Raw genomic sequence first — 2,189 nt, forward strand, 5'->3', positions numbered from 1 at the left:
GGGCTGCATACTAGTGCCAGGCAGAGCCATTCTTTGTGTTCAGTTCACACAAGGCTTTAGGAGCCCTCCTTTGGAGCTGCACCAGCTTGTTATCACCCTCACCTGGTCTGCAGAAGTGGCGAGTGGGGAAGGGGAAAGCGGAGAAGGCACGGGACTTGGCTGAGACCCACTTCCCCGCCCCTTTGGGGATGCTGCTCTAATTCTTTCCCTCTGCTCTCCCCAGCAGGCCTGTGCGTGCGGGAGTTGGCCAGCCTGGCTCTCAGCGAGGAAACTGCAGTGTCAGCTGCCGGGAGAGCTGGGTGGTGATTTATGGAGCTCTCACTCTCGGCTGCCTCCCTCCTAACCTACTTTAGCACAGCTGCAGTGCTGCAGAAAAGCAAGAGGAAGGGCAGAGGCCTCTGGCTTTATTTTGGGAAGGGGGCTGGGTGCTAACAGTTGCACCTCCTGTGCCGGGCTCCAATGCCAGGGGGTGGCACCGGGGCAGCCTGCTTCCTGTTCACTCCCCAGGCACTGTCTCTCTAGCTTTCAGTGTCAGTTTAGCCCTGCAGAAAGTTGCCAGTTTGGCATCCCTAGAGATTGGAGGGCACAGCCTGGGGGGCAGCAGGGCAAGCTCCCCCCATATGCCACCCCCACCAATATGCCTCAGCCATGCTGCAAAGATCCCTTGTTAGGGGTGTTAAGAACATAAGAATGGCCACCCTGGGTCAGATCAATGGTCCATCCAGCCCAGTATCCTGTCTTCTGACAGTGGCCAATGACAGGTGCCCCAGAGGGAATGAACAGAACAGGGAATCATCAAGTGATCCATCCCGCCACCCATTCCAGCTTCTGACACCATCCCTGCCCATTCTGGCTGATAGCCATTGATGGACCTATCCTCCATGAACACATCTAGTTCTTTTTTGAACCCTGTTATAGTCTCTGTGTCCTGTTCAGTCCTCGGTCTCTCTCCTGAGACTGCCAATAAGGAACCCAGGAAGTCCCAGCGGTGCTGTGAGTGCCTAAAAAATGGTCTGAGAAGCCTGAACTCACTGCTCACAGGCCACTGAACAGACACCAGGCAGTGACGGCATAAGAACGGCCAGACTGGGTCAGACCAAAGGTCCATCCAGCCCAGTATCCTGTCTTCCGACAGTGGCCAATGCCAGGTGCCCAGAGGGAGTGAACCTAACAGGTAATGATCAAGTGATCTCTCTCCTGCCATCCATCTCCACCCTCTGACAAACAGAGGCGAGGGACACCATTCCTTACCCGTCCTGGCTAACAGCCATTAATGGACTTAACCTCCATGAATTTATCCAGTTCTCTTTTAAACGCTGTTATAGTCCTAGCCTTCACAACCTCCTCAGGCAAGGAGTTCCACAAGTTGACTGTGCGCTGTGTGAAGAAGAACTTCCTTTTATTTGTTTTAAACCTGCTGCCCATTAATTTCATTTGGTGGCCCCTAGTTCTTGTATTATGGGAACAAGTAAATAACTTTTCCTTATTTACTTTCTCCACACCAGTCATGATTTTATAGACCTCTATCATATCCCCCCTTAGTCTCCTCTTTTCCAAGCTGAAAAGTCCCAGCCTCTTTAATCTCTCTTCATATGGGACCCGTTCCAACCCCCTAATCATTTTAGTTGCCCTTCTCTGAACCTTTTCTAATGCCAGTATATCTTTTTTGAGATGTGGGCGTACCATCAATTTATATAAGGGCAGTAAGATACTCTCCGTCTTATTCTCTATCCCCTTTTTAATGATTCCTAACATCCTGTTTGCTTTTTTGATCGCCTCTGCACACTGCGTGGACGTCTTCAGAGAACTATCCACGATGACGCCAAGATCGTTTTCCTGACTTCTTGTAGCTAAATTAGCCCCCATCATATTGTATGTATAGTTGGGGTTATTTTTCCCAATGTGCATTACTTTACATTTATCCACATTAAATTTCATTTGCCATTTTGTTGCCCAATCACTTAGTTTTGTGAGATCTTTTTGAAGTTCGTCACAGTCTGCTTTGGTCCTAACTATCTTGAGCAGTTTAGTATCGTCTGCAAACTTTGCCACCTCACTGTTTACCCCTTTCTCCAGATCATTTATGAATAAGTTGAATAGGATTGGTCCTAGGACTGACCCTTGGGGAACACCACTAGTTACCCCTCTCCATTCTGAGAATTTACCATTGATTCCTACCCTTTGTTCCC

At 49.3% G+C, this 2,189-nt stretch overlaps 1 protein-coding gene across 1 annotated transcript in view; it reads right to left on the reverse strand.

Annotated features, from left to right (window-relative positions):
- Window positions 1–2,189, reverse strand: part of CACNA1A (calcium voltage-gated channel subunit alpha1 A) — a 140,676-nt gene that overhangs the window by 57,733 nt on the left and 80,754 nt on the right. Inside the window, exon 23 of the mRNA XM_026660587.2 lies at window positions 103–107. Within this exon, the coding sequence (XP_026516372.1) occupies window positions 103–107 (5 nt within the window). The remainder of the gene's footprint in view (window positions 1–102; window positions 108–2,189) is intronic.

The sequence above is a fragment of the Terrapene carolina genome, unplaced genomic scaffold, assembly GCF_002925995.2.
Source record: "Terrapene carolina triunguis isolate 2854851 unplaced genomic scaffold, T_m_triunguis-2.0 Scaffold833, whole genome shotgun sequence".
NCBI classification, from domain to species: domain Eukaryota; kingdom Metazoa; phylum Chordata; order Testudines; family Emydidae; genus Terrapene; species Terrapene triunguis.